Raw genomic sequence first — 25,921 nt, forward strand, 5'->3', positions numbered from 1 at the left:
TCTAGTGCGAATCACCGGCGATTGTGGCAGTGAAATCACTGACATATAGTTAACTAGTTAACAATGTGCTAGCACTTTAATAAGCGCTAGCGATCGCCGCCGATTTGGTGATTAGCGGTAAACGCCTGCTTATTGTCCAAGTGTAAAGGCCCTTAGACTAGCCCATCTCTTTATGGGGGATATTCAGGGTTTTCCCTAAGTGGCTAAGTCTAACTGACAAAAACTGACAACATAGTGTGCAAGAGAGCAGGGAGGCTGGCAGGTAGCTAATTTTATTTCTGCAGTAAAACTGCCGTTCAGGAAATGCTTTAGAAAACAAAGACAACCCTCAGAATCCCCCATGAGGAGATTAACTAGTCCATAACCTGCCGGTTCTGTGAGATTTGAACTGCTTACTTTTTTTGCTGGAGTGGTTCTTTAATCAAAATTTACGATTTGCTTAGAGCCTGATGTACTAAAGTACGGAAAAAGTGCTGTGCGCTGGGTACTCATGGCAATTTTACTGTTACTAGGGCTACGGGAGTGCCAGCGTGAGCTACCATAGCAATGTGCATGTTACTGTGGTGACGCACATGTCGGTAATGGGTTAAAGGATACCCGAGGTGACATGATGAGATAAACATGTGTATGTAAAGTGCCTAACACTTTTTTCTCTTTCTCTGCCTGAAAGAGGTAAATATCAGGTATGTAAGTGGCTGACTCAGTCCTGACTGAGACAGGAAGTGACTACAGTGTGACCCTCACTGATAAGAAATTCCCCTTTTTATCTCTTTCTTGCTCTCAGAAGCCATTTTCTGCTAGGAACGTGTTTTATAGTTGGAATTTCTTATCAGTGAGGGTCACACTGTAGTCACTTCCTGTCTGAGTCAGGACTGAGTCAGCCACTTACATACCTGATATTTAACTCTTTCAGGCCTGGAACCCACTGAAATCCGCAAACGCAAAACGCAACCGCTAGCGTTTTGTCTAAACGGTTTGCAAGCGGATTCATGCGCGTTTTCGGTCACGTTTTGGAACAGTGTATTTTTTTCCTCAGCAGTTGTGTAGCGTTTTGCGTTTCGCGTTTTTATCCTGATTGGTCCTGTGAATTATTTTTAATTTTGTTACAGTGTGCTGAACCGCAAAACGCTAGCAAAACCACTCAGTTTAGGTTTTGCTGAGCGTTTCTGCTAGCGTTTCAATACTTTACATTGAAGCGCTAACGCTCCCAAAATGCTGCAGGTCCTGCGTTTCTGGGAAACGCAAACGCTCCTGTGGAAGTTGCCCTATCCATTAACATCAGCTGAGCGTTTTGGCAAAATGCTAGCGTATCGCAGCGCTGCCAAAATGCTCAAGGACAACTGAAGCTAGAGGCATATGGAGGCCGCCATATTTAATTCCTATTAACCACTTGAGGACTGCAGTGTTAAACCCCCCCTAAAGACCAGGCCATTTTTTCTGCAAATAGGCCACTGCAGCTTTAATCGCTGCAGGGCCATACAACTTAGCACACAAGTGATTCCCCCCTTTTCTCCCCACCAATAGAGCTCTCTGTTGGTGGGGTCTGATTGATCCCCCAATGATTTTTTTTTTTTAATAAATATTTATATGATCATTTTTTAATATATATATATATATATTTTTTACAAGCCCGCCCTCCCTCCGTCCACCAGCCAATCGATCACCATGCTGTTTGCCTCAATCAAAATTCTGCTGTGCAAAGGAGGCAGGGGCAGAGCTGTGATAATTCCATTTCCTAAGCCTAAAGACTTGATTACTGGCCACACTGTTTTTGACTGACCGGCCCAGCTGGAGTGAGCGCGAGAGCTGATGACAAGCTAGGTGCACTGGAGGGAGACCCTGCGGGCGGAGTCTGACGCCAGCCCAGCTGATGACGCGCTGGTAGCACTGTTAGAAGTAGAAGGAAACGAGTGAGAGCCTGCAGGTGGAGTCTGACGTGCGGTGCCCGCCCACCTTATGACACGCTAGGCGGAGTAGGAGGGCAAGAGAACCGATGACGTAGGAGGAGGAGGAAGCGGCGCACAGCGGGAGACACGAGTAAGCGGCAAGCCGATGAGCCGCTGCTAACTTGTACATAAAGCGGCAAGTTGGAGTGCACAGCGAGAGGGCGCACGATATCGGCAAAAATCACTGCTCTGATGATCACGAAATCGCCGTTTCCGTGATTGCGATTGTGATGCAAAAACGATAAATCCTTCAGGCCTAGTATGTACGGGTATCGTTGTGGAAATTATCGTTCACAAACCACAGCGCATGCGTAAAACAACTTTTAAAGGGAATCTGAAGTGAAAATAAAGTTATGATATAATGAATTGTATATGTAGTTCAGCTAAGAAATAGTACATTAGTGGCACAGATATGAGTCTCATATTGTTTCCAGTACAGGAAGAGTTAAAGTGTACCAGAGGTGGTACACTAGCACTAATTTATACTTACCTGGAGGACGGCAAGGCAGGCCACGGTGCTCATGGGGCTGGAGGAGGCCCCAGGTAAGTATAAAAAACGGCTACTGTACCATCTCTGGTTTCCTGTAAAGGGATTCTGTAGGGGGGATTGATGATAAAAACTGCCACTTACCTAGGGGCTTCTATCAGCCCCCTGTAGCAGTAATGTCCCACGCTGTCCTCCTCCGATCCGCCGTTCCCCGCCGCTGGCCCCGGTCTATCAGCCCCCTGTAGCAGTAATGTCCCACGCTGTCCTCCTCCGATCCGCCGTTTCCCGCCGCTGGCCCCGGTCTATCAGCCCCCTGTAGCAGTAATGTCCCACGCTGTCCTCCTCCGATCCGCCATTCCCCGCCGCCGGCCCCAGTCTAACACGGCATGCTGCTCGCTCCCACCCGTGTAATCGGAAGCTTACTGCGCGCAAGAAAACTTCGTACTGCACCTGCGCAGTAAGCTTCCGATGACGCGAGCGGCAGTGTGCATTACTCGTCTTTGTCAAATGAATAATTGTCCGGTGCCGGCGGCAGGGAACGGCTGATCGGAGGAGGACGGCGCGGGACATTACTGCTACAGGGGGCAGATAGAAGCCCCTGGTAAGTAGTGGTTTTTATCCTCAGCTCCCCCTACTGGACCCCTTTAAGAAACGTCACTTGTTGTTTATGCAAAAAAAAGCTTCTCTGAGCTCTCCGACTAATCTAGTCAGAGAGCAATGCTATTTTCTGAAACACTTATACATCAAAGAAACAATGAAAGACAACTTCAGATAAGATTTTACTTCAGAGAAGTTCAAAGGGTCATTAGCTCTGCTTGTTTTATAGTTTAACCACTTCTCTACCACAGGGTTTTTCACCTAAAAACCACAGCAATTTTCACATTTAAGAGAGGCAAGGGTTAATGGGCTTAATGGGGGTATAATTTATTTAAAAAAACCTCACTGATACTGATCAGTCACTAATGCTGTGTTAGTTATCTGAGATCCTCTCACAAGTGATCTCAGTAACTGTAACAGCATAGAGACTGATGCAATGTTAACTCACATTCTGCATGAATGAGCACCGTCATTGGCTTTGTGAACATATGTTCACATCAGCCAATCACGGACCAGCGGGTGCCCGACGCGTATGCACATGCGCGTGCACACGGACGCGATCGCACACAGCAGCAAAATAAACAGGAGTTGCCTATGTACACCCCTGTGACTCAGGTGAAGTTTAACCCCCCTGGCGGTATGAAAAATTCCGCCAGGGGGGCAGCGCAGCAGTTTTTTTTTTTTAATTTTATTTTTTTAAATCATGTAGCGAGCCCAGGGCTCGCTACATGATAGCCGCTGCTCAGCGGCATCCCCCCGCCCGCTTCGATCGCCTTCGGCGATCTCCGATCAGGAAATCCCGTTCAAAGAACGGGATTTCCTGGAGGGCTTCCCCTGTCGCCATGGCGACGGGACGGGATGACGTCACCGACGTCGGGACGTCATTGGGAGTCCCGATCCACCCCTCGGCGCTGCCTGGCACTGATTGGCCAGTCAGCGCACGGGGTCTGGGGGGGGGGGGGCGTGCGCCGCAACAGATAGCGGCGATCGGGCGTGGGCCGGCGGCGATCAGTGTGCTGGCGCAGCTAGCAAAGTGCTAGCTGCGTCCAGCAAAAAAAAAATTGAGCGGCACCTTCCGGCGGCTTACCCCGTGTCCAGCACAGGGTTACCGCTAAGGAGGTTAAAGGGGCGTAGATAAGCGTGGCAGAGGTTGTTAAGTGGTTAAAATACAGTGTAGTTTGTAAACGCACTGGCGATTTTCAAAATTACCCTGAAAGCACTTGGGCAATGATTCTCTATGAGAGAGTTCACTTCTGAGCGGTTAGTTTCCGATCCGCTCAGCAAAGCGCTGCCTGGACCATTTTTGAGGCGATTCTGCCTCAATGGAAAGTATAGGAAAAACGCAAAACTCTCACAAAAATTGCTTTATGCAGCGATTGCGTTTGCGTTTTTAAGAATAAATACATTGTATTTATTCTTTTCCGGGTCAAAGAGTTCACTTCCTGACTTGCGTCAGGGAGTGAATTAAACGCTCTGGAAAATCTCTTAGATATGCTCTTTTCACAAAAACGCAACACCCACCCAAGCGCAGGGAATCGGAAATAAAAATTGCGTCAAAAATAAAACGCCAACGCAATGGGAACAAGGCCTTACTGTAATATTTAAAAATATCTGACAAATGTACCACACACACAAACGTGTTCAATTTTTCCCCAATCATGAAAAAAAAAATGTTTGGGAGTTTATATAAGGAAATTGGTAATATACCCTACACCATTTAATTTTCATAAAAATTGATCAGAAAAATGCACCACTCCCGATCGACTTATATTGAATGAAAATTGGGAAATCTGATCAGATTTGCTGTTCGATGTTTTTAACGAAAAAAAAGATTTTTGATTTTTTTGTGACAACCGATCGTTTTTATTGAATTGCTGTAAAACTGAATCATTTTATTGTATGTGGCCACCTTTACCTTTACCTACAGCAGACAAATTAGAGATTAGAAGGTGTCAACCATTTTGTTTTGGTTTGGAGAGTTCTGATTGGTTGCTAGGGGTTACCACTTAACTCTCTGCACTGGGCACTCTTGCTGTACTGGAGATGGAGGAAAGTCTTCCATGGTGAAGCGATGAGGACTGCGGGCGTATCGTACACTGCAGAATGGTACAAGGAGAGTTCTGATTGGTTGCTAGGGGTTACCACTTAACTCTCTGCACTGGGCACTCTTGCTGTTCTGGAGATGGAGGAAAGTCTTCCATGGTGAAGCGACGAGGCCTGCGGGCGGCGGCGGGCGTATTGGACCTCTCCGGCAGTTAATGGGTTGACATGACTATGGAGAAGGCGCTGAATGGTCGGCCTCTGGGAGATGAATGGAGTGTGTCGGCCTCTGAGGCTTTGCATGCTTCTAACAATCCTGTAACCCCCTCACACCGGGGCAGGGAATCAATGGGAGCCGTCCAGAGAGCGCGGCAGGGGAAGTGTTTGCATATCACTCAGCAGTGTGAAGACAGAGGATGGGCTGCTGCTTCCCCCGCTCCCCGGACTGGCATCCCAGCACACTGCACCGTGTTTCCCCCAAAAATAAGGCAGTGTCTTATATTCATTTTTGCTCCAAAAGTTGTGCTATGGCTTACTTTGGGGGGATGTGTTATATTTATGTAAACACCATGTACCCGTCCTATCAGCCCTGCATACAGCTGATAACCTTGCTGTGTGCTGGGATGACAGGACCGGTGCCCGATCGTCACTGAACCGCCGTGTCCCCGCTTGCTGACTGCCTCGTACCATTCTGCAGTGTACGGTACTCTCCCTGCGCATTGTACTGCACTGGTAGCTTGTACTGTATTGGAGCCGATGGTCTCGCAGGTGGGACCATGGCTCCATTACTGGGCCAATGACTGCACTCACTGAGTAGTAACGAGTGCAGTGATTGGCCCAGTGATGGAGCCATGGTCCCGCCTTTGAGGCCATCGGCTCCAATAGAATCACATGTTGCCTAAAGGTGCACTGGGGGACATTGGACGACACGGATAGAGTGGAAAAAGGGAATGGACACAAGGGGACAGCGAAAATAACAGGGGACACCAGGAGGACGTGGGGGACAGGAAAGACACAGCGGAGGACAGTACCGTATGCAGTACATGGTAATAACACAAATTGCGATACTTTTACATTTCTTCCCTACAGTAACTGCCGCTAGAAAAACCTGAAAATCCCCCATGAGGAGATGGACTAGTACAAAACCTGTTGGTTCTGTCAGATTTTTAACTCCTTTCACTTTTCACTGGAGTGGTCCTTTGAAGAACAAGCACCTTTCTTTTTCTTTCCACTGTTGTTTCTGGCGAAAGTAAGATAAAGGTGGCTGACGATACAATCCCTGGTCAATCGGTTGACTGTTTTGATTGTTACGATCAATCAGAAATGATTGTTCAGCCTCGCTAACGGAAGGAAAACTCCTAACCAATCCAGTCAGATTTATGGAATCGCTCCGTTTTTCTGATGGATGAAATCTGCCATACATCCATCCGAATTGGACGATTGATTGTGTGGGGGATTGTACCGTTAATGACCACCTTTAAGTGTGCGATAGCCATTGAGATGCGAATAATTCTAGGTTGTTGCAAATTCTATGCAAATATGTATGCAAATTGATAAAACCAATCAAAATCAGCAGCTGAGAATGAGAGAATTATTCCTGTCTTCACTTGTGGTGGGTGAATCCTCTTTTTAGTCGCTCTCTTCTCAAAAACAAGGAAAACGTTAAAGTGGACCTGAACTCTTGCATAAGGCAGAAGGAAAACCTGGATAAATGCACCCTGTATGTATTTAGAGTTTAGCCTGTCTAATTCCCCCCCTTATCTGGGACTAATCATAAGATGTAATTTGATCCATCAGCTGTTTCAGCTGGCTGCCTCAGCAGATAAGCTAATTTGTAAACACAGGATGTTTAACTCTCAGGAAGATAGTGACATATTGCAACAGGATCTGGATAGGATGGCTATATGGGCACATACATGGCAGATGAAATTCAATGTTAAAAAAAGTCATGCATTTTGGTCGTAGCAATGGTCTCTAGCACCATACAAAATAAATGGGATACAGTTGGGGATATCAAACTTGGAGAAGAACTTAGGAGTACTCATCGACAACAAGTTAAATAATCGCACTCAATGCCAAGCCGCTGCAGCTAAAGCTAACAACATTTTGGGATGCATTAAAAGGGAAATAAAAACTCGAGATGCTAGCATAATATTGCCCCTGTTTAACTCTCTAGTAAGGCCACATCTGGAATATGAGATTCAGTTCTGGGCACCACATTACAGGAAAGATATTGCAGTTTTAGAGCAGGTGCAGAGATGAGCAACAAAATTGATATGTGGGATGGAAGGTCTCGCTTATCAAGAAAGGTTAGATGAACTGGGATTATTTAGTCTAGAGAAAAGACGCCTTAGAGGGGATCTAATTAACATGTATAAATACATCAGAGGGCAATATAATACCTTGGCGGATGAGCTTTTTGTCCCTAGGCCTTCTCAAAGGACTAGAGGACATGATCTGCGCATGGAGGAAAAACGTTTTAGCCATTTATTTAGCAAAGGGTTCTTTCCAGTAAGAGTGATTAAGATGTGGAATGCATTGCCACAGAACGTCGTTATGACAAACTCTATACCTGCATTTAAAGGGGGCTTAGATGCTTTCCTTGCGTTGAAAGACATCCATGGCTACAATTACTAGGTAATGCCTAATGATGTTGATCCAGGGATTTTATCTGATTGCCATCTGGAGTCGGGAAGGAATTTTTCCCTTTTGGGGCTAATTGGCCCATGCCTTGTAAGGGTTTTTCGCCTTCCTTTGGATCAACAGGGATATGTGAGGGAGCAGGCTGGAGTTGTACTTTGTTTGCTGGTTGAACTCGATGGACGTATGTCTTTTTTCAACCAAAATAACTATGTAACCCTATGTCTGCTTCCATGAAAGCAGGAAGTAGTCACACTGCAGATTTATTGCAGGATTTGTATCAGCTGTAACCAAGAAATGTTTTTTTAAAAGGTTATTATGCTGTTGCTTATGTTTTTAAAGCAGGGAGTTCAGGTCCACTTTAAAGGACACATGTCAACAACACTTTTCTTCATTGTCACTGGAACAACAAGAGCCTGTTGTCTAGGAGATGCCCGCAATAGATATTACACTAATAGGCGTTTACACACCTTGTGGCGCTTTCCCGAGGAAGTAGGTGTGCAGCCTGCGAAATGCATAGTTTGGACCTTTAAATAAAGCTATATTGCCAGTATGGGTATTTTTTTTTGTTGTTGTTGTTTTTCATCCTAGGGGATAAGCACTTCTTCCTTGAGGTCCCCCACCCAGATCACTTATTTTGTAAACCCCCAGCACCTCTGCAGTTGGTTTTGGTGGTTGAGCGGAGGGTGGTTCTCTTGAGCGCTGTCACGGCGGGCCGATTGGCTGGATAAGATTCCTGCTCAGATCTCCAAGAAGTAATTTACAACAGGCCCAGGACAGGTCTGTATACATCCATCTGACAGTCAATGTGTATATACAGCTTCTCGCCTGGCTTCCATTTGTCTTTTATAAATCTCTTTATTGCGCTGGCGTGCCGTGCCGGGGAGCGCGGGGCAGTTTTCAGTTTGTCCAGACCGTGGAGGATATTCAGTTACGTTGTGGACGTTGGGTGAAATTTACTCGCTGTCGTGTACTGGAAAAAACGACATCCAGAAATGTCCGACTGAATTAAAGTACGTTTAAAGAGAAACTCCAGTGAAAATCATGTAATAATAAAAGTGCTTCATTTTTACAATAATTATGTATAAATGATTTAGTCAGTTATTGCCCATTGTGAAATCTTTCCTCTCCCTGATTTACATTCTGACATTTATCACACGGTGGCATTGTTACTGCTGGCAGGTGATGTCACTGGAAGGAGATGCTGCTTGCTTTTTTGGCAGTTGGAAACAGCTGTAAACAGCTATTTCCCACAATGCAATGAGGTTCACAGACAGGAAACCTTTACATAAACTGGATGATTAGGATGATTTTACATAAAATCCAACAACCCAATCAAGAAAATTCTGTATTCCAATCAACCGTATAATTGTTTCACATTAATTTTCTCCACGTACTGCTTGGTTTTCTGTACAATTTGATCGTAGAAATCTGATCGAATGACGCATCTGAGGAAAATATTATACCGTTAATGACACCTTTATCCCACCCACGTTTAAGAGGAACTGTAACCAAAAGTTGAACGTCATCACAATCAGTAGCTGATACCCTCTTTCCCAGGAGAAATCTTTACCTTTTCTCAAATTGATCATCAGGGGGGTCTGTATGGCTGATATTGTGGTGAAACCCCTCCCATAGTGTGATGTCAGGACCATGGTCCTGACAGTTTCCTGTCTGTGAGCGATGTTGCATTGTGGGAATTAACAATGTTTGCAGTTGCCAAGCAACCCATATCTCCCACTGTCCCATATGTAAATCTATAAAAAAAATGTTAAGTTTTATCGCATTGTTAGGGGGTGTGGCTATAAATAATGGCAGTTGATGCTGTCTGTTTTTTCATGTCTGTCAGCAGTAAGGATGATGACCTGAAGGCTGATTGTGGATAAAACAATATGAACTAATTACATGGCGTAGATCACATGATCTCTCTCCTACTTTTTAATTTCTCACTTTGCATTGGGTTTGTTCTGTTTCGATTCCCGCTTTGTGTGTGAGGCACACTCCAGAACATAGCCGGCCTTTGGCCCTGAGTGGCTGGAGAGGTCGCTCAGGGCGCAAGCTTCCAAGGGGGCGCCTATAGCTGGTTGCCTATACTGAGGGCACCTACACCTGATTTCCTACACTGAGGGCACCTATAGCTGGCTACCTATACTGGAGGCCCCTATGCCTGGCTACCTATACTGGAGGCCCCTATGCCTGGTTACCTATGGGAGGAATGGAGACCTTCAACTGACTCCCTATACTGAGGCACCTATGCTTGGCAACCTATATTGAGGGTACCTACACATGAGATCCTATACTGGGGGCACCTATACCCGGCTACCTACCTATACTGAGTCTGAGGGTGGTTTTTTTTTGGGGGGGGGGGGGCGCATTGCAGCTTTAATGCGTGGTGCAAATTGTTGGTGCTTTGCTATCATTCTAAATGGGGGGAGGGCGCTAACTGTCCCATAATTGTTTTTATTAATATTCCTGAAAGGTTCTAGCCTTCATTTTTAAGTATATTCAGGATAATGCGCTCTTTCCATCCATTCGTGGTTATTAATAGTATTTTTTCTATTATACATATGTGATGTGTCACGGAGATCTGAGCATTTGGCGTGATGTGTCACAAAGGTTGGGAACCACTGTCCTATGAGGTAACTCAGGAGAAAAGGTGAATTGCGTGTGTGTGTGTGTGTGTGTGTGTGTGTTTTATGTGTGTGGTGTGTGTGTTTTATGTGTGTGGTGTGTGTGTTTTATGTGTGTGGTGTGTGTGTTGTGTGTCGGTGTTTGTGTGTTGTGTGTGTGTGTGTGTGTGTGTGCACACGTGGGAAGAGGATGAAAGGGGGGGCACAAAAATCAGGTTTCGCTCAGGGCGCTGTGAAACCTAAAGGTGGCCACACACGATGCACTAAAATGATCTGATTTTACAGCAATTCGATAAAAACGATCGTATCTCCCGAAAAAATCGAAATCTTTTTTTTTTTCATTCGACTGAAAAATCCAATCAGATTTCCCATTTTCTTCGATTTTTATTGATCCGGAATGCCAGATATTTTTCTTCAATCTTTCTAAAAATTGTATGGTGTGTGTTAGAAATGTCAGTTTATCAATATACACACCCTAGCAATTTTCTCAGAGTTTCCAATCATTTTTATCATAATTGGGGAAAAATTGAACATTGGTGTGTGGTACATTGGTCATATTTTTGAAATGTTACAATCAGTCAGAAACGTTGATTGCAATTCTTAAATTGAACAGATATTTAAACAATTGTATTGTGTGTGGCCACCTTAAGGCCGTCCCAGCTCCAGAAGACCCTGTCTGTATAGCAATATGTCTCCACACTGATTCAGAAATCTCCACAGGCAGTTTTACTCGATGAAATAAGACTCCAAGTATAATCCAAAATGTCTTTACTTGCATTTGAAGCATACAATGATTTTTTTTTAGAGCATTTTCATAGGTAAAAAGACAATGCGATTGCAAGGCACAAGAGGATCACCTCACCAACTGACTCCAATCTATAACTGAATGATCTTCCTAGATCAGAGGTCCCCAACCTGGGGGCCGCGGCCCCCTGGTGGTCCGTGGGCAAATTTCTGGGGGGCCGCGGCGGATCTGGCCTTTCTTCCTCTCCCCCCCGTGGCTGCCGTTTCTGTTATCTTAAGAGCGGCGGCCGCTTCCTCCCTTATATTCCCCATAGCCCCTCTCCTTCCTATCTCGTACAGCAGCGCTTCCATTGCGGCTGCTGTAAGGAGGGAAGGGGCGGGGCAGCAGTTCCCATGGTAACGGCGATCGCCGCTACAGGAAGCCGCTGCCCTGCTTCCTTCCCTTCTTTACAGCAGCCGCGCGGGAAGCGTTGCTGTATTACGAGATGCTGCAACAGAGGAGAGGAGCGCCTGGGGAATATAAGGAAGGAAGCGACCGCCCGCTCATAAGGTAACCGGAGCGGCGGCCGCGGGGTGGAGAGGGCACCTAGCCTAGCTACACTGGGGCACTATGCTGGGGTAACTACTGGCTACACTGGGCTAACTGTACTGGTGACACTGGGGCAGCTATACTGGGCTAACTGTACTTGTAATACGGGGCTAACTGTGCTTGCTATACTGGGCTAACTGTACTTGCTATACTGAGCTACCTGTACTTGCTATACTGGGCTAACTATACTTGCTATACTGTGGTAACTGTACTAGCTATACTGGGCTAACTATACTTGCTATACTGGGCTAACTGTACTTGCTATACTGGGCTAACTGTACTTGCTATACTGGGCTAACTGTACTTGCTATACTGAGCTAACTGTACTTGCTATACTGGGCTAACTGTACTAGCTATACTGTGGTAACTACTGGCTACACTGGGCTAACTGTACTTGCTATACTGTGGTAACTATACTTGCTATACTGTGGTAACTATACTTGCTATACTGGGCTAACTATACTTGCTATACTGGGCTAACTATACTTGCTATACTGGGCTAACTATACTTGCTATACTGGGCTAACTGTACCTACTATACTGGGCTAACTGTACAAGCTATACTGGGCTAACTGTACTAGCTATACTGGGCTAACTATACTAGCTATACTGGGCTAACTGTACTAGCAATACTGGGCTAACTGTACTAGCTATACTGTGGTAACTGCCGCCGCCACTAGCCACGCCCCTCCACCCCCCCTCCCCCGGGGGGGGGGGGGGGGGGGCAGGGAGTGACAGTTGGGAAATCCTAACTAGCTAATGGAACTGAAGGCAACACATGGATTGTTTAGCTTACTTTAAAACCATAGCTCCCAACTGTCCCTTTTTCGGAGGGACAGTCCCTCTTTGGGAGCCCTGTCCCTCTGTCCCTTTTTGCTCCTCATTTGTCCCTCTTTCAGGACTTTGTCCCTCTTTCTATGTAAATATATGTATTTATCTACTGTAAAATGTGTTTAATTGACTCTAAATGTTATTCCCATCCTTACAATTGATATATTACTTATTTTCAAAATGTTAATATGAAGGAAAATGAACCAGGATAGAAAGGACCAGTGTGATTTGAATTATAAAACAACATATTTTTCTTATGAAATCTTTATGGTACGTGTGACTAGGGGTGTGGCTGGGCATGATCAGGGGTGTGGCAGGGGCGTGGCTTAAGTGTCCCTCTTTCTCATCTCAAAAAGTTGGGAGGTATGTAAAACCTATCTACAGCATAAATAGACAAAAAAAAGAACAGGACACCCCAGGCTAGCATTTTAAGGCCGTGGCCATCTTTATTGGTTAAATTAAATAAATTAGTTGAGGTGCAAAATAACTTAATAAAAGATAACTTTATTAAAATAAAACATAAAACAACTCATGATATGATGCACCAATACGGTTCGGACCACATAAAACTGAAACCACTCCAGTAGGATCCCAATGAGCAATCCAGCCCACACCTTCGGGCGTGACATTGACCAATAAACATTTGACCACGACGATCTCTTCTTAGCAAACAGGGAGTGGCGGGTGGGGAGTTTGCCCAGACCGCTTCTGGAACAAAGCAGCTAAACCTGTAAACGGACCCCCTTTATATACACCTTAGATGCCTACCATTGGTTGTTGCAACAATGTTTGACCCCAGCAACACCTGGCAGAGTTCCCCTCAACACCTGAGCCGACCAATCAGCACCCTTAACAGAACACCACCTTTATGCAGTAATATCTCAGCCAATCAGGATCCCTGCTACCTCACAGAGGGAAAACTAAATAGTTCAACTACAACTTTACCTCAGGTTGCCACAGTTCCACGTAGGGCCTATATTATACATTGCGGCCCTTCTAAATCTAGCAGGGGAACTGAAATATACTTTAGTAGAAAAAATATAAACAATGTTTAATAACATATAGAGAGGCTGTTGTGACAGCACAGTGTTAATTTATAAATGTTCCCCTTTTTCGCTAAAGTTCCTCTTTAAATGATGTTATCGATGAAGTATTGATCGTATTAAAGATGTGGAAACACTTTAATTTTGAATGTGTGCCTGCACTACGGCTGGGTGATAGCGTGCCGAGGGGTCGGTGAATCGCGGGGTAGATCTCGGCAGAGCTGATGATGAATTGCAGTTCTGGCATTGCTGAGAGTGAAGCTTTTTCTTCTTACTAATGTAAACATCAATAATAAAAGACGACGTCTGCACAGAATCCTCCCGGGCCGTACGGATCTCTTGTGCTTGTTAAGTAGCTCTCAGCGCCTGAACACTTATCCGAGCGGAGGCCTCCTGCGCTGCCAGCCTCCTAATACACATTTCTATAGGGCGGCTGAGTGCGGGGCACTTGATGTGTGGCACAGGAATGTATACATGTCATTACCCTGGATTAATGTACTTATAGCAGATCCAGCCTGAGATATAAATATACCGCCAGATAGCTTAGTAAGCAGAGCGGCCAAGTCCTACCTCTGGCTTCTGCACCTAAATGTACCCCTCAGAAAGGGGATAGCTGGTAGTGTCAATCAGTTAGTGATAGTTGGTAGTGACAAGTGGTTAGTGAGGGCAGGTAGGGACAGGCAGTTAGTTATCTGGTCATGACAGGCAGTTGGTAATAGTAGGAAGTGACAGGCCGTTAGGGATGGTTGGTAGTGACAGGCAGTTAGTGATATCTTGCAGTAACAGGCAGTTGGTGATAGCTGGAAGTAACTTGCAGGTAGTGATAGCTGCTAGTGATAACTGGTAATGACAGGCAGTTAGTGATAGATGGGACTGACAGGCAGCTAGTGATGGGTGCTAGTGACAGGCAGTTAGGGATAGTTGGTAGTGGCTGACAGCTAGGGATAGCTGTTAGGGATAGTGACAGGCAGTTAGGGATAGTTGGCAGTGGCTGGTATTTAGGGATGGCTCGTAGTGACAGGTAGCTATGGATATGATAGCTGCTAGTGACAGGTAGTTAGGGATAGTTTGCAGCGGCTGGTATTTAGGGATAGCTGGTAGTGACAGGCAGTTAGGGATAGCTTGTAGTGACAGGTAGTTAGGGATGGCTGGTAGTAACAGGTAGTTAGGGATAGCTGGTAGTGACAGGCAGTTAGGGTTAGCTGCTAGTGACAGACAGTTAGGGATAGCTGTGAGTGACAGGCAGTAAGGGATAGCTGGTAGTGACAGGTAGTTGGGTATAGCCGCTAGTGAGAGGCATTTTTGATGCATTAGAAGCTTTTCTAGTTTAGCCACTTGACCACTACTTAATTTAATGCATGTAGATGTCTTTTTTTTAATTTTTTTTTCCTGTGTACTGTGAACAGTAAATGCTGTGTGTATGTTTTTTACTTTCACTTTGTCAGTGGCCATCAGCATCTCACTGATCATTGATCACAGGTAATTTGATTGGTGAATGGAAATAGCGAGGTACGTGTATCTCCGCCCCTTGAGACTTCATCTTAGCTCCAGAAATATACTGGCGTTAAAGAGGTTAAAGGACCATTTTTGTGACCATTTTTGTGAAAAATTTTAACATTAAAAATACATACAGAAAAAAATTAAATTTCTCACAGAGTAAAATGTACCATAAATTACTTTATTACTATGTTATGATTACTTACAGTACGCAGTAAAAAGCCAACAAATTGGACAGATTTTAGACTAATCCATATCCTTATGGGAGATTTTCAATATTACATTCATTCTTTACAAAAGCCCTCCCTGGAAAGGATCTATACAAAGATACCAGCCAGCCTCCATGGGGCTTGATTCACAAAGCGGTGCTAACTGTTAGCAAGCCTGTGAAAACCCCCTTAGCACATCTAAACGAGCTTTTCGCACGTAAAACTTTACGGGCGCAAAACTTTATGCGCGAAAAACGTTACGCGCGCACTGCACAGAGCGCAGGCCGCTCCGAGCGAAGTGCCCATTAAAGCCTATGGGACTTAGCGTGCGCATAGGACTTTGCGTGCGCAAAACTTTGCGCGCGGTACTTAGTGCGCGATCTGATTGAGAAAACCGGTGCTAACCTACTTAGCACCCTGGTTAGCGCGCCTAAAGACTTTAGACAAGACAAGACAAATAACATTTATATTGCGCTTTTCTCCTTGCGGACTCAAAGCGCCAGAGCAGAGCAGCAGCCACTAGGGCGCGCTCTATTGGCAGTAGCAGTGTAAGGGAGGCTTGCCAAAGGTCTCCTACTGAATTAGTGCTGGCTTACTGAACAGGCAGAGCCGAGATTCAAACCTTGGTCTCCTACTTAGCACTTTAGACGTGCTAAGTAGGTTAGCACCGCTTAGTGAATCAAGCCCATAGTCACTTGTACACTATTTGCACACGTTTTGCATTTGGACTGAGCAACTGCAGATCAGTGAGTGCTTTTCTGAATAAAGAAATAACTGAGAATTCCCCCCTCCCCCATGAGGAGTTGGACTAGTCCAAAACCCATCAGGTTTGTCATTTCTTTGTACGTGACAGCACTGTAGAAAGAAAATCATGTGTAGTGCATTTTATTTTGGGTGAAACCTACATTTATATGCTTGTATTTAAAATTTAACTTTTTTTTTTTTTTTGCTATAGTTGTCCTTTAAAGAGAAACTCCAGTGAAAATAACATAATGAAAGTGCTGAATTTTTACAATAATGATTTATAAACGATTTAGTCAGTGTTTTCCCATTGCAATAGCTTTCCTCTCCCTGATTTACATTCTGACATTTATCACATGGTGACATTTTTACTGCTGGCAGGTGATGTCTGTGAAAAGAGATGATGCATTTTTGGCAGTTGGAAACAGCTGGTATTTCTCACAATGCAACAAGGTTTCAGTGTTGTCTGGAAGAGGCCTGAGGACGGCTTCACACTGCATAGCTGCGGTGCAGAGCAATCAAGGCCGGGCTAAGGCGAGAAAGGCTCCAGCCTCAGGGCGCAGTGTAGGAGGGGGGCCGAGGCAGAGGCGAGAAAGGCTCCAGCCTCAGGGCACAGTGTAGGAGGGGCGCACAACTGACTCAGCTATCATTCCCCTACTGTTTGAAGCAGAGAGAAATAAGAAAATGGGGTACATGGCAGTGACTGCAAGCCAGATAACTAGAGATTAGGGTGTTGGGGGCCCTGGGGTGCCTCTTATAGTCTAATAGCAATCAGCGTGTGACGGCTGGGGTGGGTGGGATGCAGGGGCGCACTTTGGTGTCTCTGCCTTGGCTGCTGGAGGACCTTGTCCCGGCTCTGAGAGCAATGATCCCATCGCAACTCCAAAAATAGCCTTCGGGGATTGCGGTGGCAATGTGCGGTACTCTCCCTTCTGGCTGCAAGGCGTCAGGAAGTGAGGCTCACTACCCCTCACTTCCTGTGGCCGAAATTTGAATTGCGGGGAAGAGTATTTGAAAAAATACCTTCCATGTGTGCGCGCTGCAACGAGAACTCTGATACATTTTAAAAAGCTGCCTCGCCATAGACTTGCACGACTTCTGGTCGCCGCACTTGTTGCTTGACAACATGCTGTTACTTTCGAGTCGACTTTCATTGGTGTAACGTTACCCTGCGGCAAAACAGGGGAACGCAAGACACCAGTGTGAAAGGCGCCTTCAGGTTCTGCTGGCAGCGATCATTGATGCAGAGGTCAGCGATAAGCTATGAGTGGCCTGGAAGACAAATTGCGACAAATAATTGCACGCCGGCGGGGTGGGTTTAGCAGCTGGTAGAGGCGTATAACCCCCTCTGTACTATAATGGCCGCAGCCAGGAGAGCCGACACCGCTGTAATTAGCCTCGCTGCTCCCGTACATTACAGGTTCTGTTCGCAGTGCAGACAGTAACGTGCGGTTTCCCGGCGATCGCTGCGTGACCACAACTGGCACAAGATGTAAAATGTAAAACCGTCATTCTTTCCTGGTAATGAGACGCCTGGAGAGAGCCAGCAGACCCTGATTAGAAACAGTCGTCTCCACATCAGACCTCTCTGATTGGTTTACAGAAGCCAGGAGCTCCATAAACAGCCCCTTCTGCTCCCATATGTTAAAGAGGACCTGTTAAGCTGGCCAGGCATCACTAGAAGTATGGCCAGATCGAGCATCAGATAGATCCCATTCTGATCAAATCTGATCAGAGAAGGATCTATTGTCTGCCCACACACTAGCGATGGCCAATAGATTTCAGCATAGAGGGCTCTATCTGTTGTTTGATCTGGCCATACATCCAGTGATGCCAGTTTTAGGACAGTGAATAGAGCGATGATAAACAGCAGACAAACAGTGAGGACTGACAGGACATTCGTAAAATGTCATGTCAGTCCTTTGTCATTTGCACTTGCTCAATTGCTTGTTTAGTTAGGCGCTGGAGAGCGCTGGGCTATATATACTGGGTGCTGGTCATTCGCTGGTTGTCTGCCGTTGCGATCACTACGTGGAAGCACTCAGACCTTATTGTCAGAATCTGTGTTATTACTCTGTTATACTTCAGACTAGTTGAGGTCTCTTTTTTTAACTAGATTATTATTATTATAATTTATTTATAAAGCGCCATGACGCTGTACAAAGTAAGAAACAAACATGAGGTACAAAACAGTTCAGACAATGGGGTACACCAATATACAAAATACAGAACTGGCAAAAGTAACATGATGAATAAAATGTACAGGTAGTCCCCGGTTAACAAACGAGATAGGGACTGTAGGTTCGTTCTTAACCTGAATCTGTTCTTAAAGGGAACCTTAACTGAACGGGGGGTAAAGAGTTTCACTTACCTGGGGCTATTATCAGCCCCCTGCAGCAGTCCTGTGCCCTCGGAGCCGCTCTGGAATCCTCCGGTCCCCCGCTGTCACTTAGTTTAGTTTTTGACGACTCACCAGTCGGCCGGCCGCCATGTGTATTATTGGACGCATTTCCTACTGCAATTAGCGCTGTTGCGGACCGCAACGCGTACAAAAATATGCGTTGCCGCATATCTACGTGTGCGGAATGCGGCAACACATATTTTTGTACGCGTTGTGGTCCGCAACAGCGCTAATTGCAGTAGGGAATGCGTCCAATAATACGAGGGACACTGGAGGCACAAAGGAGGTACAGGGGGCAGAGGTGACACAGAGGGGGACACTGGAGGCACAGGGAGGCACAGAGGAGGTACAGAGGGCAGAGGTGACACACAGGGGGACACTGGAGGCACAGGGGGACACGGAGGAGGTACAGAGGGCAGAGGTGACACAGAGAAAGACACTGGAGGCACAGGGGGGCACAGAGGAGGTACAGAGGGCAGAGGTGACACAGAGGGGGACACTGGAGGCACAGGGGGACACGGAGGAGGTACAGAGGGCAGAGGTGACACAGAGAAAGACACTGGAGGCACAGGGGGGCACAGAGGAGGTACAGAGGGCAGAGGTGACACAGAGGGGGACACTGGAGGCACAGGGGGACACGGAGGAGGTACAGAGGGCAGAGGTGACACAGAGAAAGACACTGGAGGCACAGGGGGGCACAGAGGAGGTACAGAGGGCAGAGGTGACACAGAGGGGGACACTGGAGGCACAGGGGGCACGGAGGAGTTACAGGGGACAGAGATGGCACAGTGTTCCGACTTAAAGGGAACCTTAACTGAACGGGGGGTAAAGCGTTTCATTTACCTGGGGCTATTACCAGCCCCCTGCAGCAGTAGTCCTGTGCCCTCGGAGCCGCTCTGGAATCCTCCGGTCCCCCGCTGTCACTTAGTTTAGTTTTTGACGACTCACCAGTCGGCCGGCCGCCATGCGTATTATTGGACGCATTCCCTACTGCAATTAGCGCTGTTGCGGACCACAACGCGTACAAAACTATGTGTTGCCGCATTCCGCACGCGTAGATATGCGGCAACGTCGGTAAACTTACCAATATTCTACTATTTTGCAGTGCTAATACCGATAGTAAACCGTCGGGAAACTTTACCATTAGTTTACTACAACTAAACGTAGCCATATTCTCATACAGAGTACTACTGAGGACTACTGAATCCTACCACCCCCTCCAATGCCTAACCCTAAACGCCCCCCATCTCCGATGCCTAACCCTAACCATCCCCCTGCCTATGTCTAACCCTAAACAGACCCCTCTGATGCCTGAAGGTGGCCACACACGATACAATAAAATTATCCGATTTTACGGCAATTCGATAAAAACGATCGGATCACCCGAAAACATCGAAAGCTTTTTTTTTTTTTTTTTTTTTTCATTCGACTGAAAAATCCGATCGGATTTCCTGTTTTTTTCCGATTTTAATCGAACTGGAATGCCAGATATTTTTCTTCAATCTGATTTTCCAATCATTTTTATCATAATTGGGGACAAAATTGAACATAGGTGTATGGTACATTGGTCATATTTTTGAAATGTTACAATCAGTCAGAAAAATGTATTGCAATTCTTAAATTGAACAGATATTTAAAAATTTTTATGGATTGTGGCCACCTTAACCCTATTCGACAGCCTCCCACCCCCAATCATCTTTTTATTTAATAATTATCCGATAATAATCCGAACATTTGTATAGCGCTTTTCTACTGTCGGACTCAAAGCACTCAACAGCTGCAGCCACTGGGACGCGCTCAGGAGGCCACCCTGCAGTGTTAGGGAGTCTTGCCTTGAACTCCTTACTGAATAGGTACTTGACCTAGCCAGGATTCAAACCCTGGTCTCCCATGTCAAAGTCAGAGCCCTTAACCAGTACACTATCCAGCCACCATTTATGTGGGGGGGAGGTGAAACGAGCAAAAAAAATAAATAAAAATCATGAAGTTGAGTTGGACATTACAGGTTACGATGTGTGCTTGCAGTTAAGCATAAATCTGGTACAAGCCTTGAGTTTTTATTGTACAATTTTACAACCTCCATGTAGTAGGAGGGCCAACAGATTTTGAATACGGTGGCGTAGTGGTTGGCGCTCTCGCCTTGCAGCACTGGGTTCCTGGTCCAAATCCCAGCCAGGGCACTACAGGTAGTCTCCGACTTACCAACGCCCGACTTACGAACGATCCGCCAATATGAACGGCATGTATTCTGTGTTTCCATGGGAACAAGTCAAAACATTTAAAAAAAATTCAAAGAAATTTTTTTTTGAATTTCAAACTTGTCTAACAGGTACAGAGGGCAGAAGTGATACAGAAGGGGGACGCTAGAGGCACAGAGGAGGTACAGGGGACAGAGATGGCACAATGTTCCGACTTAAGAACCCATTCAGGTTAAGAACAAACCTACAGTCCCTATATCGTTTGTTAACTGGGGACTACCTGTATCTGCGCTAAGTTTGTATGTTTTCCCTGTTTCTGTGTGGGTTTCCTCCAGGCACTCCAGTTTCCTCCCACATCCCAAAAACATACAGATAAGTTATCTGGTTTCTCCCTAAATTGGCCCTAGACTACGATACACACACTACAATATACATACGTATGACTATGGTAGAGATTGGATTAAAATTGGTCAGCGATTGGCCAATCAACATTTCAGGTGTGTACCAGGTTTCAGAAGTTCATGTGAATGTATTGAACTGTCCTGATTGTCCTCTCTCCTCCCCCTACAGATGTGGACGAATGTTCGGATAATAACGGGGGATGCCAGCAGATCTGTGTGAACACGATGGGCAGCTACGAATGCCAGTGTAAGAATGGATTCTTCCTCAGTGACAACCAGCACACGTGCATCCACCGCTCCAACGGTATGACATCTGATCAATCGTGTGCAGGCGAGCTGATTTACTAACGGAAATGTACAGGGGGCCGCAGGAAACAAATAATGAGTTCAGGCTCAAATGTTATTATGCTAGACAGTAATCCTTATATTAAAAATCATTATAATTCTTGTAGTTCCTGCTCCCTACTGTTGACAGATGGATGCCTCATGGCCCCATCCTCCCTCAGCCCCTTCCTAGTATTGTAGTGACTGCATTGTCCTGGTTCCACATCACAAGGGGGGGATCTGATGGTGATGTCCCTGCTATAGCCACGCCTCCTTGACCGCCTATGTTTAGCTGCCTCAGGGATGTCCGTCAGACCCGCTTCCTGTTACATATACGGTGTGGGAGGAGACAACAGTCCCTCCTTAGTATTACAGTGACTATATTTTCTTGGGCCACATTACAGGGGGTGGTTTCAATTCTGATGCCCCTTCTATAGCCACGCCTCTCTGGTATCTGACTGTCTATGAATGGGTGCATCCGGGAACTCTGTTAGCCCGCCCCCTTGTTACATGTACTGTGGGGAGGAAACATCAGTACCTCCTCCCTAGTATTATAGTGACTGCGTTACTTCTAGTTTAATTGGTGGGGGAAGTGTTAGGTGCCATCTGGCAGGGCTAAAAGGGTTAGGGCCCGTTTCCACTAGTGCGACGCGATTTCGCCGGCATTCCGACGCTTGTAAAAACGCATGCGGGTGCGTTTCCGCATGCGTTTTACCCGCTATTTCGCGTGCGATTTCGCATGGCAGGGTGCCATGCGAAATTAACCATGACACTGCCAGGACAAAATAACATTGGGAAGGGTGCGAAATCGCACGCGAAATCGCGGGTAAAAACGCATGTACCAAACGCATGCGTTTTTACTATTAAATACATTAGCGGCGATTCGCACGGATTCCCGACGCAGGCGAAAACTGTGGGTCCCGCCGTGCAGATTTGGCCCGCTGCCAAATCGCTCCCGCACGCCGCACAGGTGGAAACAGCCCCATCCACTAACATTAGCTATGCGAATCCGCATGCAGTGCCCGCATGCGGATTCGCCCTAGTGGAAACGAGCCCTTAGGCGTAGGTAGAGGAAGGGTTCGGCATAGGTAGAGGGAGGGTTAAGGGTTAGGTAGAGGGAGAGTTAAGGGTTAGGCGTAGGTAGAGGGAGGGTTAAGGGTTAGGCATAGGTAGAGGGATGGTTAAGGGCCCGTTTCCACTAGAGCGAATCCGCATGCGTTGTCTGCATGCGGATTCGCACAGCCAATACAAGTGGATGAGACTGTTTCCACTTGTCAGTTTTTTCCAGCGTTTTTCTGTGCAGGATTTTTCTGCACGGTAGAGCCTGCAGAATTCGCCTGTGTGAGGAATGCAGGTGATTCGCAGGCTATGTATTTGATAGGGAAAACGCACATGTGTTTTTTGCCGCGATTTCGCGTGCGAATTCGCATGAAAACGAATGTAACTTGAACCAGGCAGTGACATGGTTAAATTCGCATATACCCTGCCTATGCGAAATCGCGGCAAAAACGCACGCGGAATCGCATCCGCATGCGATTTTTGTCAGCGGTGGAATCCCAGCGATTCGCACCGCACTAGTGGAAACGAGCCCTAAGGGTTAGGCGTAGGTAGAGGAAGGGTTAAGGGTTAGGCGTAGGTAGAGGGAGGGTTAAGGGTTAGGCGTAGGTAGAGGGATGTTTTTTTGTGAGAGTAGGTTTGGGGTAAGACATAGTAAAATGTAAAAATTACAGATATTTTACTATTGGAATTAAGTAGTATAATGTTATATTTAAATTTTACTAATATTCTACTAGTGCCAATACCCCATGCCCTTTTTTCTAGGCACTTTTTTACATGAGTGCAATCAGGATGACCCAGAACCACTAGTAGAGTATAAGGGGTTAAATGAGACCAAAAAGCCATCTTGCAAAAAACAAAAACGCTATATAATTTTGCCTTTTTGACACAGAAGGTATTTGCAATAATTCAGCGTTCAGTAAGCACTAGTTTCACATGATGCATCACTCCTGAATATGCAAATCATCTCTTTCTGACCTTGTGAACCAGGTTCACATTGGATGATTGATGTGAAGTCAGACTGCCTCCTTGTACATCTCTGTCTTATCTCCAGCAGATAGCCCCTCCTCTTATTATTTTACGCTATTCATAGGACAAGGTTACATTGTGTTGTTCCCAGGTACAGATGTTTGTTATTGGAGGGTTGTTGTTTTTTTTTTTTTGGGGGGGGGGGGGGGGTTACGCTATTCCTGGGACAGGGTCATGTTTTGCTGTTCCCAGGTACAGATGTTTCAGTTATTGGAGGGGTTTTTTTTATTTGGTTGCTCTGACTTTTCACATAAGCTGTTTATTTGACTTTCATGGATGTTTTTGTTTGTATTGCTTATTTGTTTTTTTTTTCTTTGGCTGTACCTTTCGTAAATCTACCACTTAGTGGAATAATTTATTGCTCTGGCTCAGCATCATTAGGGATTATGAATAGTATAGATGTGTTTATTATTTAAAGATGGGCAAATGTGCATTATCCTCAAAATGTCATTGTTCTCATGTGGAAGAGTAATTTACATGTATAAAAATGATTAATGATCAATATGGAGTATACTTACGTTACTTATTTTACTATGTGCAGTATAACATGTTATTCTGTGTCTGTACTGATAGTAAACTAGCTGCAGTGTGTGCTGATCTCTGCTACCTCTAGTATGTACAGTATAAGCTGTTACTCTGTGCCTGTACTGATAGTAAACTAGTTGCAGTGTGTACTGAGCTCTGTTACCTCTAGTATGTACAGTATAAGCTGTCGGGTTTCTTTTACACTCCAAATTGCAATTTTGATTTCCGTTTTACAATTTTCCTTGCAACACAAGATGAATAATGCAGGACTTTTTTTAATCCCATCAAAAATTGGAATCGCATGTAGTATAAAAGAGGCTTCACTCTGTGCCTGTACTGATAGTAAACTAGCTGCAGTGTGTGCTGATCTCTGCTACCTCCGGTATGTACAGTATAAGGTGTTACTCTGTGCCTGTACTGATAGTAAACTAGGTGCAGTGTGTGCTGATCTTTGCTACCTCCGGTATGTACAGTATTAGGTGTTACTCTGTGCCTGTACTGATAGTAAACTAGGTGCAGTGTGTGCTGATCTCTGCTACCTCCGGTATGTACAGTATAAGGTGTTACTCTGTGCCTGTACTGATAGTAAACTAGCTGCAGTGTGTGCTGATCTCTGCTGCCTCCAGTATGTACAGTATAAGCTGTTACTCTGTGCCTGTACTTATAGTAAACTAGCTGCAGTGTGTGCTGATCTCTGCTACCCCCAGTATGTACAGTATAAGCTGTTACTCTGTGCCTGTACTGATAGTAAACTAGCTGCAGTGTGTGCTGACCTCTGCTACCTCCAGTATGTACAGTATAAGCTGTTACTCTGTGCCTGTACTTATAGTAAACTAGCTGCAGTGTGTGCTGATCTCTGCTACCCCCAGTATGTACAGTATAAGCTGTTACTCTGTGCCTGTACTGATAGTAAACTAGCTGCAGTGTATGCTGATCTCTGCTACCCCCAGTATGTACAGTATAAGCTGTTACTCTGTGCCTGTACTGATAGTAAACTAGCTGCAGTGTATGCTGATCTCTGCTACCCCCAGTATGTACAGTATAAGCTGTTACTCTGTGCCTGTACTGATAGTAAACTAGTTATGTGTACATCTATGCAGCTTTTTCACTGCATTGAGCACTGTTTCCGGTTCCCCTGAGAAAGCCCCTATGTGTTGAAACATGAAGGGAGTTTGTTGGTGTGCCATTTATATTGCATGGGATAGTATTTACTCAGGATATGTATCCCGACCACACTGCTCTTTAGATATTAAGGTGGCCACTAACGATCCAATTTCTAGCGACATTTTTTTCAAGCGATCAGACATTCTGATCGGAAGTGAAATCAGAGGTGCACTCCTAGCTGCCCACTCCGCTCCTCTTATGAACTTCGCCTGACTGCCCCCGCATCACCCAATCCCATGCACGCCTCCAGGACTTCTCAAGAGCTGCTCCAACACTATGGAACTCCTTACCTCCCCCATTAGGGTTTCCCCGTCCTTCTACAACTTCAAGAAGGCCCTCAAAACTCACTTTTTTACTCTGGCACCCCCACCCTCACTGGAGCTCTAAATCCACATCTGAACTCTTGTCCCCTACCTTTCGTGTCCCTACCTCTCCCTCTAGATTGTAAGCCTTCGGGTAGGGTCCTCCTCCTTATCTCTCCTACCTGTTCATGCACCTACATTGGTGTACACTCATCCTATGGATCTGAGTGAACTCGACCTGCCTAATCTCCATGCTCCCATCCAGTGACTAAGCATTACCTTGTACTCGTACTGTGCTACGTGATCTGGTTTGCATGTATTCCTGTATTGTCTTATTGCTGTATGTCACCCCTAAATGTTGTCTGTAGCCTTAACTAATGTCTAGCGCTGCCTAATATGGTGGTGCTTTATAAATACAGTAAATAAATAAATTGTTCACTACACCATCAACAAACCAATCTTTGCTTCCTATCTATCACAACTGACAAGGAAATCCAAATTTTGGTTTGGCAAAAATCCAATCGGAT

The 25,921-nt window shown here is 45.6% G+C and overlaps 1 protein-coding gene across 3 annotated transcripts in view; it reads left to right on the plus strand.

The window, feature by feature from the left end:
- Window positions 1–25,921, plus strand: part of SCUBE1 (signal peptide, CUB domain and EGF like domain containing 1) — a 359,575-nt gene that overhangs the window by 104,468 nt on the left and 229,186 nt on the right. For all 3 annotated transcript variants that reach the window (XM_068278175.1, XM_068278171.1, XM_068278172.1), the window contains one exon: window positions 21,164–21,298. In XM_068278175.1, coding sequence (XP_068134276.1) covers window positions 21,164–21,298 — 135 coding nt within the window. The remainder of the gene's footprint in view (window positions 1–21,163; window positions 21,299–25,921) is intronic.

The sequence above is a fragment of the Hyperolius riggenbachi genome, chromosome 3, assembly GCF_040937935.1.
Source record: "Hyperolius riggenbachi isolate aHypRig1 chromosome 3, aHypRig1.pri, whole genome shotgun sequence".
Taxonomy (NCBI): Eukaryota; Metazoa; Chordata; class Amphibia; order Anura; family Hyperoliidae; genus Hyperolius; species Hyperolius riggenbachi.